We start from the raw sequence: 14511 nt of genomic DNA on the forward strand, positions 1-14511 counted from the left end.
CATCAATGGTTAAGAGGAAAAAATAAGATTTTACTTACAGGGGGACACTGGGCCAGTTTATCAGCTGCCACTAGTTGAACATTCAAGTGTTTACTCTGGGACTTTCCTCTGGACTTAATCAGCCGCTGTAAAACCTGACAAGATGACAGGAACCCGAGGCATTGTCAATGAGTTGAAAGAAAACCAAATACACTGGGCTCAGATTTTTTTTTCTCAGTTTATGTAACCCTGAGGATTAGTAAGGAGAATCTACGGTATGAGAAATCACCCACTCAGAATCTCGGTGCTATGCCCTGTGGGCCTAGAGTACACTGGGCACGTGCATCCTGTCCTAGCTCCCTGTGGGGTCCTGAGGACAGCCTCCCTTCCCACCTGGACTTTTACGTCTTTTGCGGGCTTCAGAGCTTCCTGTCAAAGGGAAAGAGCTGGTCTCTTCCTGGTTAGATTGAGTCAATATTTTGATATTATTTGATTCAGTAATACTTCGGTTCATTATCTTCATGTCAGATATTTATGCATGTCACAGTTTTCAATAATTAATAAAATATCTGGTTTTATTTTAAATTAAACTATTTCAGGATTGAATACGTAGGTAAAACATTTGCGTCCAAACATTGCTGGACATAAGACAGACTGTATCTACAGCTTTGGTCATAGATGTAGCTGCATTTTGGCCATGCACTCTTACATGTTTTGTTTATGTTAAAGCAGGGCTTTTCTCCACTTCAACAGTGTTTCTTCATGAAGTCTGTGATACCTTAGTGCATGGGTCCATGTAAGTGCCTGACCCTGGACTTCCAGACACCACAGTGGTGGTGCAGTGGGGATGGGGTGACAACCTCACTGCAGAAGATGCTTAGACAAGGGGCAAGGACAGTTCCAGTGGTCCAGGGAATGCTGGTCTGTTCTACCCACTCTCCAGAACTAACTGACCATGGTTGGGATCCCCTCACTTAATGGCAGAAGAGCAGTGCCCTCGAAGAGGCTGAGAACATCACAAGCTTCTCTAGGCTTTAACCACAATAGGAGACCGAGGTTCGGTTGGGGAGTTGGCTTTGCATTTAGGCAAACCAACCTCATTCTAGGAGGCCTTGGAAAGGGGCTAAGTATTAAGATAACACCTCTCATGAGTATCTATTCCATGTTTACTTTTACAACACCATCACTGTTTACAAGTCAAAGCAGGAACAGTGAGAAGGCTCAGTGGGTAATGCTACCAAGCCTGATGACCTCAGAGCCTCAATCCTCAGAGCCCACATGGTGAAAGGAGAAAACCTACTTCCACAAGCTGTCCTCTGGCCTCCACACACACGCTGTGACAGCACAAGTTCACACACCGACGTGAAAAACCTAAGTAAATGTAAGAACTAAAAGGACATCAAAATCAAGGGTGGTATTTGGGCCATCTTCCTATATTCTGGTCACTCGTTACCATCATGACCAGTTGTACTTAACCAAGGAAGAACTATGTTCTTTAAGGAGCCCAGCTACACACACATGACAAGGTCTGTAGCATGGCTGTGGGAGATGTTTACACACGATATTTCACCTTACATAAAATATCTCTCTGGTTTCTGTACTCCTCTCTCAACTGGGCAGAGAACAGAGGTGATTTAAGAATTGGTGTTAAACAGGACATTGGCCCAGAGGGAATAAACAGCCTATGAGAAGCGAGAGTCTACTTTTAATTTTCCTTCCTTGAGCTCTGTTTGTATCCTGTCAAGCTGACAGCAGGCAGGAGCCTCTCGAAGAGACATATTACTACTCTCAACTCCCCTCAGATCCCTAGAATGTGAGTGCTGTTTTAAAAGGCGCTCATTAGCAGACTAATGAGCTCTGGAGACATCCTTCTGCCCCCAAACTAAAAGGGTCGAGAGGAACCTCCAGAGGGAAGCTTCTAGAGCATAGACAGGAATGCAGTGATCACCTTTGGGGACGAGACCTTCACGTGGACGATGATGGGCGCTAACGATGTCTTTATCAGCTGTGCTGGGTGATTGATGGTGTCTGCATCGAGAACAACCAATTGCAAAGATCTTGCCAACTCGAAAATTCTTTCAATTTCACTCTGTACTTCCGCTAAAGGGGGAAACAATAAAATGGCAGGTAGAGGTTAGTCTCGGTAATAATTACTCATACTAAAAAGAAATAGGGTAGGCTTTCAGATGTGTGTGTCTGTACAGTAGAACAAACTGCTTTGGACTTTCATAAGCCTGTCTAACACAATCTTTTCTCTTTTCTTTTTGAGACATAGTCTTCTTATGTAGGTCTGGCTGGCCTGGAACATGTTATGTCAACGAGGCTGGTCTCTAACTCACAGAGGTCTGCCTGCCTTTGGCTCCCGAGTGCTGAGATTAAAGGTGTACACCGCATAATGTCTATTCTTTTTAAAAATCTTCTCTAAAGATAAAATTGTGCATAGAATGAAACAACTAGTAGAAGAACTCGAGCCGGCTCTCTTGGTGTGCTCTGTACACTCGGGCTAGCATGGAGTTATTGATATAGCTAGGGTGATTCCATTTGGGGGTTGCTTTTAACAAGATCCACATTTAGGAAACACATTAGAGGGATGGAAAGGGACTGTTATGTGCATTTTTGTATCCTGGCTAATTGTTGTGAGTTTCCTCAGATAACCAGGAGATTACCAAGTCTAGCTGAATTTAAGCTTTAGAGCCGGGGCTGGAGAGATGGCTCAGCGGATAAGAACACTGACTGCTCTTCCAGAGATTCGGAGTTCAGTTCCCAGCAACCACATGGTGGCTCACAACCATCTGTAATAAAATTGATGCCTTCTATCTGAAGACAGCGACAGTGCACTCACGTAAAAGAAATAAATCTTTAAAATTTAGAGCTAATGGAATTGCCTAAGGTATAGTTACTATAACACACACACACACACACACACACACACACACACACACACCAACCACAGAGTTGACTATATTCAAATGTTGCATTGCATCATGACTCAAACCTATCTGGCTGGTTGCAATAGTAAGGTTACCCAAATCTACATCTTCTAAATTAGTCAAAGAAAAGTGTTAGTTCTTTTCAAATGTCTGAAGCGATCCAAGTACTTTGTTTTGGGACAGAGAGTTGCCATGTAGGTCAAGCTCATTGTGGTCTTTCTGCCCCCACCTCCCAAGTACTGTGATGAGAGTGTTGTGCTACTAGGCAGGCTTAGGCACCCCTCTTCTGCTTGTTATTGTTGTTGTGTAAAGCAAAACTCATGATCAAAGTATATGTTTTTCTAAAATACAAAAGTTGAGCTCAGCAGTGCATACCTGGCATCGTAATACTTAGGAAACAGAGGCAGAAGGATCATGACTTCAAGGTCATCCTGGGAAACACAGAGAGTTTCAGCCTAGACTGCATGCTGCAGTCTCAAAAACTGATACTGCCTCAAAAGCGGAGAACGGCGACAAAAAGTCCTTTATATAGTTTATGAATCACTGATGCAGTGGGTCATGCCCCAAATCTGATTTGATTCTAGACTTTGCATAGAAGCAAAAGCTTCTCATTTCTTAAAGAGTCACTGACATTTAATGTGTGATCTACATTAGAAAGTATGAACATGGGAGGGGGCTAGAGGGATGGCTCAGCAGTTAAGGGGACTCATTGTTCCTCCAGAAGACCAAGCTCAGTTCTCAGCATCCTTATTACATAGCTCACAACCACCTCGAATCCTGCTCCAGGGCATCTCTGATCTTCACACATACCTCCATACCTGTGGCGTGGGCGCGCACACACACACACACACACACACACACACACACACACACACACACACACAATCTTTTAAAATATGAGCTTAAGCACATGTCACCTTCACATTATCAAATACTAACGTCCTGAAGGGTTCCATGCTGAGATAATAGTCTACATTTGTTAGTATTAATGAACATACATCCATTTCTTTCTAGCATGTCAGAAAGGATTTAGAAAGAAATTCTTCTCAAGAAGGGCATTTGGAAAATAAGGCCAATTTTTACTGCAGTCTGTTTCAGTAGAAGGAAATTGGGGTGGGTCCTCAATTTGTGCTTTAACTGATCTGCCTCTTTTTTTGTAATGTTAGTACAAGTTTTATTTAATTTTTAAAAATTTTTATTGGTTATTTCATCATTTATTTACATTTCAAATGTTAAACCCCTTCCTGGTTTCCCCTCCACAAACTCCCATCCCACCCCTTACCCCCTGCTATGAGGGTGTTCCCCTATCAACCTACCTACTCCCACCTCTCCACCCTAGCATTCCCCCACAATGGGGCATCGAGTCTCCACAGGACCAAGGGCCTCCCCTCCCATTGCTGCCAGATAAGGCCATCCTCTGCAACATATGCAACTGGAGCCATGGGTCCCTCCATGTGTACTCTTTGGTTGGTGGTTTAGTCCCTGAGAGCTTTGGGGGGTCTGGTTGGTTGATATTGTGGATCTTCCTATGGGGTTGCAATGAGGGATGGGGAACTTGGGGTAGCCAATAGAAAGTCCCAGGTGCCAGGAAAGCAAGAGTCTCCCAGGACTCAATGGGGGTGACATTAGCTGAAATACCCAACAAAGGGAAGAGAGAACCTGTAGAGACCATATCCAGAGGTTAGGCACAGTTCCTGATTGAGGGATGGAGCCACCCACCCTTCTCAAAAAAATTTAACCCGAATTGTTCCTGTCTAAAGGAAATACAGGGACAAAGATTGGAGCAGAGACTGAAGGAAAGACCATCCAGAGAATGCCCCACCTGGGGATCCATCACATGTGCAGCCACCAAACCCAGTCACTATTGCTGATGCCAAGAAGTGCTTACTGATAGGAGCCTGATATGGATGTCTCCTGAAAGGTTCTGCCAGAGCCTTACTGATACAGATGAGGATGCTCTCAGCTAGCCAACAGACTGAGCACTGGGTCCCCAATGGAGGAATTAGGGGAAGGACTGAAGGATCTGCCACAGTTTTAAAGAAGCTTCTAGGCAGAACTACAACAGAACAAGCTGACATCATTTTAGTTTCAAGCCTCACATATTATGGCATAATGTAAAATAACATTTGATATTTTTCTGAAGAAACAAAAAGGCAGTAATACAAACTGTACTGTCCCATGACCAGAACCCACAAGGCACTCTTAACTCTCAGTCCAAATAGCTCAGAAACACCAGGATTTTATTTACTCTGTGCCAGCAATGAACTGGAGTGTTGGTTCATATTCACTACTGCAACACTCAAAGCCCTTGGGCAATGGCCCTGTGCCATAAGCAGTGGTAGAACTTGGGTAGATCAGGAGAAGACCACATTACACAGTGGATAAACCCGGTAGTTGGAAAGTATGTATAATAAGCAAATTAGAGGCATAAGGAAGGCAAAGGCACTTTTATCTCATCTTCTTCAAGAAAACCAAAAACCAGACGGGTTCTCAGAGGGGTTCTAAGGGAAGCTTCTTCATAAATCTGTTACTGGTAAACAAAGCTGGGGCAGTCATAGAATCTGGTGTTGGAGGCCCTTAATGAACACCCTTTACCACTAGACTGGGGTGCCCCAGCATCTCTGGAACTGGTGATGTTCCTTGTGCCCAAGTTGGCTCAGTTTGCTTGCTTGCTTTTGAGACAATGTCTTATGTAGTCTAGGCTGGCCTTGAACTCCCGACCCTCTTGACTCCACTTCCCAGGTGCTGGGGTTAACAGATGTTCATATTCTCACTCATCTGTCAAAACTGTTATTATTTCATGGGCTCAGGGAGACATTCCCCAAAGTGGCTCACTTCTGTGCACACCCTAACTCATCGAAAACTTTTTATTCTTTATGGGAGGATTTTTAAGGTGCTTTACAACAAGTACCCAGGAAAGACAAGTTTAAGTCCTCTGCAGGTCCAGCATGGTAGTCTCCATTTCCACTGAAAGGTGTGATTCTTCTGGGTATACCAGTTGGCCAAACAAGGATATCATTACCTCCCCCTTCTAAACATCTTGTTTCCTCCCATGTCAGTCATGTGTTACCTGCGACAGAAACCTTATTGTGAAGTTTAGGGAAAAGGAAATACGTAGTCTCCCACGGTTCAGCAGCAACTTCGTAGAGGAGCCTGAGAAGTCTGCTCCCACCATACTAATTGTCTAGAACTGAGATGAGGAGCGGGGAGAAGAGGGATGGAGGGAAGGAAGGAGAAAAGGAGGGAGGGAAGCAGAGAGAGACAGAGGGACAGAGAGAGAGACAGAGAAAGAGGGAGGAAGGGAGAAGGAGGAGGAAAAGGAAGGGAGGGAGAGACAGAGGGGTTTCTGACTGCTGTAGGACTCTGCCCCTGTCCTGTCCATTGCCTGGCTTTCTCCACAGATATTCAACCCTTCTCCAGGCAGGTCAGTGTCCAAGTAGGACAAGATATTCCCCACCCATACACCTCATGCCTATATGAAAACATCTTACCTAGGCTGGATCTGGTGTTTGAACGTTCAATTATTGCTCTCTTGCTAGGATTGTTGAGGACAGACCTCTTAGCAAGAGAAATGTCAGCTGTCACTCTGGTTATTGATATCCTAGGAAGAGGAACACAGAACAGAACAAGCCAGTAAAAATGTGGCTGTCTGAGTGACTCATAGCTGCAGCGCTTAGTAGACACTCCACACACTACCATGGAACCATCGTACAGTAAACATCGGCCACAAGGATTTTAAACAGACTCTGGCTCATATTAAAATACAAACCATGAATGGTGGCAGTCTTTGGCTCTGTAGCTGAAAAACCACTCCAGTGAAAATGTGCTCCCTCCATTATGGCCTGGCCAAGTCGCCTTTAAAGAATGCAGCACACCAGGACGGGATCAAAACATGAATTAAGCATGCTCTTTCCAGGAAATAGCTGTACCATTTCATTTCCTCAAAATTAACAGTTGATTTGCTCTTGAATGAGACCTTCAGGATACACAACTGCTCTACCCCAACACCACTAGCTGGAAAGGGAAAGCTTCATTTGATCACAGAAAAAAAAAATCAACCAGTTGGTAACTAAGTTGTGTTTCTTGGCTCAGTAGTTAATCTCTGATATATGAAGTATTTCAACCCCAATACCTGAAGTCAATGTGAGCATGAGACTGGAGTTGTGTTAAGTGAGAACACACCTTGCCATCACGGAAGACCAGAGCTGAGACTTTGTATGGAGAGAGGGGAACAACTGAAATACACATTATCAAGCAATAGCATGTAAATTTTTATCATTTTAAAATAATTTTTAATTGAGACCGCTAAGCTTCCAGCTATTGTCTGTAGAATTCAAAGCTGGTCCACCTAGGACAATTAGAGAGACCTTCCCTACCCTCATCCGCACATCATCATGGCTGAGTCAGAAAGGGGAGGATCGCTTCCCTTTATCCTCATAGCAGACTTATTCTTCTCCAGGGCTGAACTTCTTTGAGGGTTAGAGCAGAGAAGCAAGCATGTATTTAATTGTATGTCTTTTCACTCCTCCTGTTTCCGGCCATTTTAATGCCAACTGGAGACTCTGGTGACTAGAAGCCTTGGGAAGAACCTAAAATTGTCCTTTCCATAAATGCTTGGAAGCAAACAAACAAAAATTTTTTGAGATAGAGTCTCACAATATGTATCTGCATAACTTTGAATTCATAATCCTCCTGTCTCAGCCTTCCTTGTCCTGGAACCAAGGGTAACCACCACTGCGTCCAAGCTATAGAAAGTGCCGAAGTTCTAGGGGTTCTGAAGCCAAGTGGTGCTGGCCTGGGTGGCTGCATTTATAAGCTGCAGGTGCTTGGAACACAGCAGTGTTTTAACTTTTTGAACTGTTATGCCTTGATAATTATTTAAGGCAGACTCAAATTATCCTGCGCAGAAACTGAAAGCTGCGAGGAGATTTCCCCGGACCACTGTGAGCGTCAACATGAGCGGAACCGTACACCTCTGAATTTCTGTCTTCTCCAGGGGGCCCACTCACGAGTTCATTGTTTTGTGAAAGAGAAAGAAAGTAAAGAGGAAAGGAGGGAAAGAAAAGTTCGACATGACATCTGAAAACCCTGATGAGTAACTTCTACCTTCTACTAAGAGGGAAACTGAGAACGGAGAAAACTCGCTTCATTCCAGGCAGTGAGGCTCTCGAGAGGCTCTCGTAGGAAGAGGCTGGCTCACCTAGCTGCACGATTCTCTTCTGGTTCAGTTTTGTTTGCAGTAACAACTCTCTAAGATGCAGGTTTACAACCCTCACCCAGCTGAGAGCATTGTGAGGGTTCAAACTGGATTTGAATCAAGTGAGTCACGTATGTCAGTTTCTACTACTGCCTTTTTCTGCTTCCCTCCTTCCCTCTCTCTCTCTCCCCCTCCCTCTTACCCTCTGTTCCACCCTCCCTTCCTCCCTCCCTCCCTCCTTCTCTCCCTTCCTTCCTTCCTTCCTTCCTTCCCTTCCTTTCCCTTCCTTCCTTCCTTCCTTCCTTCCTTCCTACCTTCCTTCCTCCCTCCCTCCCTCCTTCTCTCCCTTCCTTCCTTCCTTCCTTCCCTTCCTTTCCCTTCCTTCCTTCCTTCCTTCCTTCCTTCCTTCCTTCCTTCCTACCTTCCTTCCTTCCTTCCTTCCCAGAGTCTCATTCTGTAGCCCAGGCTGACCTCATACTTGCTGGACTCCCTCTGCCTTCGCCTCCTGAACGCTGGGACTACAGGTTGTGGCTGCCATGCCTGCTCACGCAGTTCTGAAATGGTAATCTCCCCCAGGCAGGACTCATGTTGTTTAATTTGGGGCTCTAGCTTTCCTGTTTGTTACAGAGTGGAGCATCTGAATAGAAGCATATTTCACATTTCATATTCTAGAACAACCAAGTATGTGGCTGTAGATAAGTGGGATGAATTGAGGCAGAATTCAGATTTTCCAGAATAATTTTTGCGGTGCCAAGATTTTCTAGTTCTACGTAAGCCAAACCGTAACTCCTGGTTTTTTAAATTTTTTGAGGAAATCATGAACAAATGTGTATTCTTAGGCTTTCCCTGGGTTCTAAAGCTTCTTTACAAAGCTATCCAAGCTCTCCTGACCTTAATGTATAGGGAAACAGCTGCTTTGACAGTTAAAAATGGAGGGAACAATGTGGGTGGCAGAATGCCCCTTTTCTCATTTTATTTTCTAATGAAAAAGACTCCATTAATAATATATATTGTCTGGTAGCAAAATGCACATGCATGACGTAGGGTCCAGGAAGGAGCAGACTCTGCCTGGATGCCTAGTATTAAGACCAAGGTTTTTACTCTTGAATGGCTTACTATTGTCAGGGCCAGAGAGCAGACCCTAGTTTCTTTCTTTTTAAATAAAAATCATCTCAGCAAAGGTTTTACATCCACCTGGTCCTCTAGCACACCGGTGCAGCTCGAAACCTTCAAAGACTTCCCTTGGCAGTCTCATTGAGGCAGTGTCTGTAGCTGTGGGACAGCAGGAGTTCAGTTACCCTGAAGATGGGGTGTAGCAGCTAACGTCCCTGAAAGCCAGCGAAACCATTCTGTAAATCCAGCAAGTCTGCACCCGGCCTGCTGCAGGCCTCTAGCACAGGACGCCAGCCTTGGCGGCAGGAGTCCTTATCTGCAGAGCTATTTCATCTGCCCCTCCACATTTCCTACAGGAAGATATCTCTTTCAGTTATGACACAGCCATTCACCTCTAATTAGTATTCCCACATAGTATAACACATGTTTTTAAATCCCTAGTGCTCACATGGAAAAGTGTTCCAAAGCTGTCTGAACAGGGTGTTGAGGGAGACCCAGGGTCCCCTCTATCTTTCTTTTGATTTTCATGCTCAAGGCCAAATTACAGCATGTTTGAGACTCATCCCCTAATCAATAAAAAGGTGTCAGACTTGTCATTAGTATCTCAGAGGATTATCGCTGTGGGAGATGAAGGCGCTTTATAAAACCAGTTTCTTGAGTGATTGTTCTTAGCATTTGTGGTGGTTTAGGATGTCCCCCACATTCTCAGATATTTGACTACCTAGTCGGTGTCACTGCTTGGGGAGGCTTAGGAGGCATGGCCTTCCTGGAGAAAGTCCATCACTGGAAGCTACTTTGAGGTTTCAAAAGCTATATGTCATTACCAGTTCGCTCTTTTCGTTTCTTACTTTTATGATCAAGATGTCAGCTCTCAGTGCCCAGCTCCAGTCACCAAGTCTGCCTGTTGCAATGCTTCCCCTCTGTGACTGTGATGGACTCCGAAACTGTAAGCCCCAAGTACCCTTCCTTCTATAAGTTGCCTCAGAGGACTGGATGTGACGGTGCATACCTTTAATCCCAGCACTTGGAAGACAGGGGCAGGTGGTTCTCTGGGAGATCCACACCACCCTGGTCTACACAGCAAGTTCCAGGCTATTCAAGGCTACACAATGAGACACTGTCTCAACAAAAACAGATAAATAAGTAAGTAAGTAGAAGCTGCCTTGGTGATATATGTGTGCATGTGTGCATGCATGTGTGTATGTATGTATGTATGTATGTATGTATGTATGTATGTATGTGTGTATGTATAAATGTATATAAGGAAAACAGTTGTAAGACCTCCAAGGCCTCAAGGGGAACAATTTCCTTGTATCTTATCTTCCTAAGTTTACAGTCCACCACCATGAACTCTCCCATCCCAGACCTGGTGAAACCCATATATAGAGAAAACAGTGTGAAATGCAGTGAGATATGAAGTAATTTAGGCATTCGAGTTGGCCCAAAAATGTTTAGTTATTTCTAGTGTTTGAAGCCAGCACAAGAAGAGAGAATTGTGGTCGGAGCTGTGTGGAAGGGGATGCTGGTTATAAGATAGACGCTTCTTTGGCCATTTGTGAACTGCAATGGCAAACGGTTTTCATTTACGTGGTGCAGCTGCTTTGTGATGCCATCAGTTGACTTCCATTAATAAACTCTGTACTGAGTTTTAGCACCTCTCTAGGTTGTATGCTTAAATTCTTCTCTTACAAATTGTCTTCCACTTTAACGTTTTGGGTTGTTTTGTTCGTTCCTTTCAGTTTGCGTGTTGAGCATAATTCCCATTTCTTTAGGACTCTGTCTATCCTTGTAGGCTTCACAGGATTCATGCATGATTTCAGGACATAACATGATGCTACCTAATTGTCTAAAAGATCGCACACCGAATACGTGCTAGTAAAAATAAAATTAATAATATAATTATTAATTAAAATTCAGTTGATTAATTAATAATAAATAAAATAAAAAATTTAAAGCCTAGATGACAACTCTTGGGGATTTGAAACATGTGGTGTAAGTCAGCAAACTGTGGCTGGTGAGGGGCTTGCTCAGCCTGTCAGTGCTGGGCTGTGCAGTTGTACAAACTTCACTGGTGAAGATGAGCCCAGGTAGTTCTTGTGGTGTGAAGTCGGGACACTCTGTCTGTGCCTACTGTGTCCCTCAAAGGCTGAGTGCCACCGAGTCCCTTCACAGGAATCACTCTTGGGTTCCTCAGGAGCCACACGGTCCTGCATTTTTCATTTTTCCTTATGTGCATTACAGTTAGACTCGAATTGAGTAAGGCACAGGCCTAAAGTGACACATTTCCAAAGAATGAAAGGACAAGTCATCCCGGCTTTTGCTTGCTGCAATCAAGCCGATGGGTTTTGTCTACTCCGCTGCATTGACTTTGAATGGGGGTCTCAAAAGCAGTGTTGAGCAGGAAATCCCCCTAACCCATGGGTCTCCAATTTGCTCTTTCTGAAAACCACAGGGCACTCTCTGTCTGTGAGGTCTACCATACCATAGTCACAGCCGAAGAAGCTCTGAGCAGGCTCCTGTTGACCGTGCTGTTTGTGCTGCTTCGCCGTGTCAACGCCTTCCTCGGCTGATCACAACTCAAGGCTATGCGCTGTTTTCCCTCATTTTATTAATTGGTAAAAAACACCACACAGCAGATTGTCAAAACACAGTATTCCCCACACAGAAGACGTGCTAGTGTCTATGAGGAGCTCCCAGCCAACTTCTCCCTTATCCAACCATCCATTCACTCTGCAGTGGGCTCATGGGGATTTTCTTCAGTACTGTCTTCTTCTCGTTACCTGAAAGCAAGCTCAGTGCCCCCAACTCCCCATCTTTACTAACCATTTCTCTCTAGCCTTGCCTATGCACCAGACTCTTCCAGGCCTGCCTCTGTCTCCAGCTGCCGCTCTAGCTGCTTCCAGATCTCACTGCCCCCAGATTCTCTGCATCATCAGACCTCATAAAAACTTGGCATTGAAATTTTAATTCTATCTTTAATATGAACAAAGCTTCTACAGTGTAGATACAGTGACCATGGCGGGAGAATTCTACTTGACTCGGGACTAGCCTGTGCTGCAACGAAATGAACAACCTTTTGCATGGCCTCGGGATTAAGAACAGCATCTGTACTCACTGACACAGCAACTGAGCCATTCAGCTCTTTCCCCTTGGCCAAATATTTGGAAGTAGTTGCTTGCTCTCACCAATGCTATTTTCAACCTTTAACAACATCATTTGTAGGAATGTCATGGGGAACCAAAACAATCTAACACAAGCATAGGCCGAGTTAGGAATTTGTTCCCATCGAGGGCTGTGATGGTATTAGAGGGGGTGGGGGCACTGCTCTGAAAAGTGACGGCACCCGAGGTGAAAACCAACGCGTCCACACAGAGCTGAAAGGACTAGGCACATGCAACCTAGAAGAGCAGACATGGCCTCTCATGTTAGCTGCCTTCCATCCCCAGAGGCACTTGTGGGTGAGAGCTATGGCCCAGAACACCACAGGACAGGACATAGACCATTACTGTAAGTTAGAGTCTAGGTCTAGCTGTTTCTTTGTAATACATTTTTAGGACATGAGTTCCCTAGTAGCCAGAGCCTTCTATACAGAAGAGGGTTGGCTGTCTATCTGAGGGTAGTGATTGGAGGAGAGATTAGAATTGAAGAACTCATGTTTCCTCTGCCAAGACTCTAATATTCATTGTGTTCCTCTTGTTTCCTCCAAGATAGCTCATTTTTCTACCTGTCTTGAGAGAGAGAGAGAAAGAGAGAGAGAGAGAGAGAGAGAGAGAGAGAGAGAGAGAGAGAGACTATAACCATGCCTTCCCCCTTCAATCAACATTCTGTGCTCACCAGACTATGGCAAGCTCTGTTTTCTCTACATCTGAGGTATACAGCTACATGGCACTTACCACTCTCCTTCACAGCTAAGAACACAGCACAGTTCTAGCCAATGAAAGGAGCTTTTATGGGCACTATTTGCAGGCCCTAGAGGCCCCTTCCCTTTTAGCTAACTGGAGAACTGAGGTCAAAGGCCAAGGGCCCCAAATGGTAGGTGAAGCAAATGTTCTGCCTGAGCTTCCCCTCACCACTTACCTGTTCTTCTCCAGCAGGAATCCCTGACTCCGATCACTTAGTGAGTAAAATCAAGCTTCCAGTGTGTTCAAGTCATTATGCATCTGGGGGGTCTATCAGTAAGGTGACCTATCCTAAATTCAGTCATATACTTAGAAATCCACCTAAGGGCAGACAATAGTCCCCATTTCTTCAATGCAATTCTCAATTACTGGAAGTAAAAAATCATAGCTGTGTGTGTGTGTGTGTGTGTGTGTGTGTGTGCATGTGTTGTGTATATGTGTGTGTGCTGTATATGCATTGTGTGTATATGTTGTATGTGTGTGTTGTGTTGTGTGTGTGTATGTGTGTAAGTGTATACGTGGTGTGTGTGTGTTGTATGTATGCATTGTGTGTATATGTGTTGTATGTGTGTATATGTGTGTGCATGTGTTTAAGTGTATATGTGGTATGTATGTATGTATGTGTATGTGCTGTGTGTACATTGTGTGTATATGTGTTGTATGTGTGTGTATATATGTGTGCACGTGTGTAAGTGTATATGTGGTGTGTGTGTGTGTTGTATGTACGTATTGTATATGGTATGTGTATGTGTGTGTTGTGCTCAGGTGTCCACAATAGAAGACACTGGGAATCCCAATCTGCTCTTCTCCACCCTATTTATTTGAAACAGTCTTTCCTAACCCAGTGCCAGCAAGCCCTCCTGTGGTTTTTCATCCCTTCCTACATAGCAGTGAGTTTGCCGGCCCATGAGAGTCAATGCTGGTTTTTCTGTGAGTGCTGATCGTCTGAACTCAGGCTCTCTGTTTGTACACAAGCACTCTCATCACCGCCCCACCCATCCCCTCAGTTTTTTTTTATATTGTATCTAGTCTTAGATACAATGATTATCTTCACATGACCACATAGAAGGCTTTTATTTGACAAATTATAATGCATATACATATTTGTATGAAATTACACATATTTTTACTTAAGTTTTATCTATACATGATTTGTGCTTGAGGCATGATCACTTTGCCTTTTCTTTAAATGCTGCATTAATTAAACTCTAAAATCTATTTCAAAGTATTTAAAGAGTTTTAAAAGGAACTATTCAGTTTAAAGTGATAACCTGGACACATTCTTGAGGTTTCTCAATGTGCACTATATAAATTCACTTCTGACAAAGTTCAGGTTTTTTTTTTCTCCCTGTGGCTGTCTCTGCACAGACCACACATTGAGGATAAGCATGCT

The 14511-nt window shown here is 44.1% G+C and overlaps 1 protein-coding gene across 11 annotated transcripts in view; it reads right to left on the minus strand.

Annotated features, from left to right (window-relative positions):
* Cacnb4 (calcium voltage-gated channel auxiliary subunit beta 4) overlaps positions 1-14511 on the minus strand; it is a 250104-nt gene that overhangs the window by 21239 nt on the left and 214354 nt on the right. For all 11 annotated transcript variants that reach the window (XM_087654045.1, NM_001399143.2, XM_087654041.1 and 8 more), the window contains 3 exon segments: positions 6401-6510; positions 1928-2079; positions 39-134 (listed from right to left, as the gene is read on the minus strand). In XM_087654045.1, the coding sequence (XP_087510171.1) occupies positions 39-134; positions 1928-2079; positions 6401-6510 (358 nt within the window).

Source organism: Rattus norvegicus, chromosome 3, assembly GCF_021556685.1.
Source record: "Rattus norvegicus strain SHRSP/BbbUtx chromosome 3, alternate assembly SHRSP_T2T, whole genome shotgun sequence".
In the NCBI taxonomy this organism is placed as follows: Eukaryota; Metazoa; Chordata; class Mammalia; order Rodentia; family Muridae; genus Rattus; species Rattus norvegicus.